At 55.2% G+C, this 1,441-nt stretch overlaps 1 protein-coding gene across 1 annotated transcript; it reads right to left on the reverse strand.

Moving 5' to 3' along the window:
• Nucleotides 1-294: 294 nt before the first annotated feature.
• SF3B5 (splicing factor 3b subunit 5) lies at nucleotides 295-1,040 on the reverse strand. Its single transcript, XM_049654479.1, has one exon. It carries the CDS (start codon nucleotides 897-899, stop codon nucleotides 639-641), a length of 261 nt encoding a protein of 86 aa, XP_049510436.1. The 5' UTR covers nucleotides 900-1,040; the 3' UTR covers nucleotides 295-638.
• Nucleotides 1,041-1,441: the final 401 nt, after the last annotated feature.

A 1,441-nucleotide genomic window follows, 5' to 3' on the forward strand; every position in this document is an offset into this window, starting at 1 on the left:
TTTTGAATGGAAGAAAAAAACGAGGGTGGGATACAGTGATCAGAAACCTCAATACTGAAGGCATTATGGGTCTGAAAAAAAGCTCTTGGAAGAAGTCAGGGCTGGGGAATATTATAAAGGTTGTGCAAGGCGGACTTAACTGTCTGGCAATGAACTGGCCCTTTGCTCAACCCCGCCACCGCTCATCCCCTTCTCCACTTCCCATACCTCCAGCCCCTCCCGTCTCCTACGTAACCAAAGTCCCCAGAGCCCTCCCTGGACCCCTCCACCCGAACACAAGTAGTCCACACCAAGTGACTGAAAAATTTCTAAACTTTATAGAAAAAGCAACGACAACAATCAACTAGCCAAAAACGAGCCTCCAAATTCCGTCTCATTCCAGTGCCTTCTCCCCTCTCTGGCTGGCTTCAGGATCTCTCCACCGTCTCAGTTCTCAGGCGTCCTGATGGTATCTCCCAGCGCTGTGTTCCAAAGGGTCCACAGGACGGCGGGTCAGGCGGGACGCCCTCGGGTAAGCACTTCTGCACTGGGAAAGCACGAGAAATAGGAGCCATGGAGAATCGGTCCACTTGGTACGGGAACAGGCGGGAATGACGGCAAAAAGGGAGGAACTCAGGAGATGCTCCCGCACAGCGGTCTCAGTTCTCCTCCGGCTTGTCGGCTGGTGGTCCGCAAGGCTGCAGCATTTTCTCCATCAAGTTGAAGCGGACTCGCGCTTTGCTCTCATTCTCCGCAATGGCAAAGTAGTTCAGAAGGTCGAAGTGGCCCATGTAAGAGCAGTAGGAGTCGCGGTGCTGGTTCACCAGCCATTCCCACTTGGTGGTGTCGGCGTGACCCGTGCCGATGTACTTGGACTGCAGGTGCTCCAGCTGACTGTGGATGGTGTAGCGGTCCGTCATCTCGCCGCTTTCCCTTTGCTCCCAGGTCAGAGGCCACAGAAGAGAACCAACAGCTCTAGATTTTCACGCGGGAGACAGGCCGCGGCAGGGAACCTACAGGCCCGCGCAGTCGCAGACGAATGGCGTCACGGCGACGAAGTTGCGTGGACTCGCGGTCCTAGGGCTCAGAAGCGGAAGCGGCTGTGTTTTTTGCCCTGCAATTGGAGTTGCCTAGGCGATACTACACGTCGGTCGCCCCCCCAAAGAGAGCCCCGCCCCCTTCGTAGAGCGTTGCATTATGGTTCAGTTAGTGAGCCTTTTACTAATAGGGAGCTTTGCATGCTGGGACCTGTGGTCTCTGAGGGTTCGTGCACGTCCGTTTCTGGGAACGGTAGTCGCAGTTTACGAGGCCGCCGGCGGCCTAATGGAGTGTAGCGTAGGGGAGGCGGGGAGCATCCTTGGAGGTTGAGAGCTGAGAAGAAATGGGAAGCTCAAGTAGGACGGGGCCACAGGCAACTGTGAAAATAAAGTCGGTATAATTTTGGTTTCGGAACGAATGTGGC

The sequence above is a fragment of the Panthera uncia genome (assembly GCF_023721935.1).
Source record: "Panthera uncia isolate 11264 chromosome B2 unlocalized genomic scaffold, Puncia_PCG_1.0 HiC_scaffold_24, whole genome shotgun sequence".
Taxonomy (NCBI): domain Eukaryota; kingdom Metazoa; phylum Chordata; class Mammalia; order Carnivora; family Felidae; genus Panthera; species Panthera uncia.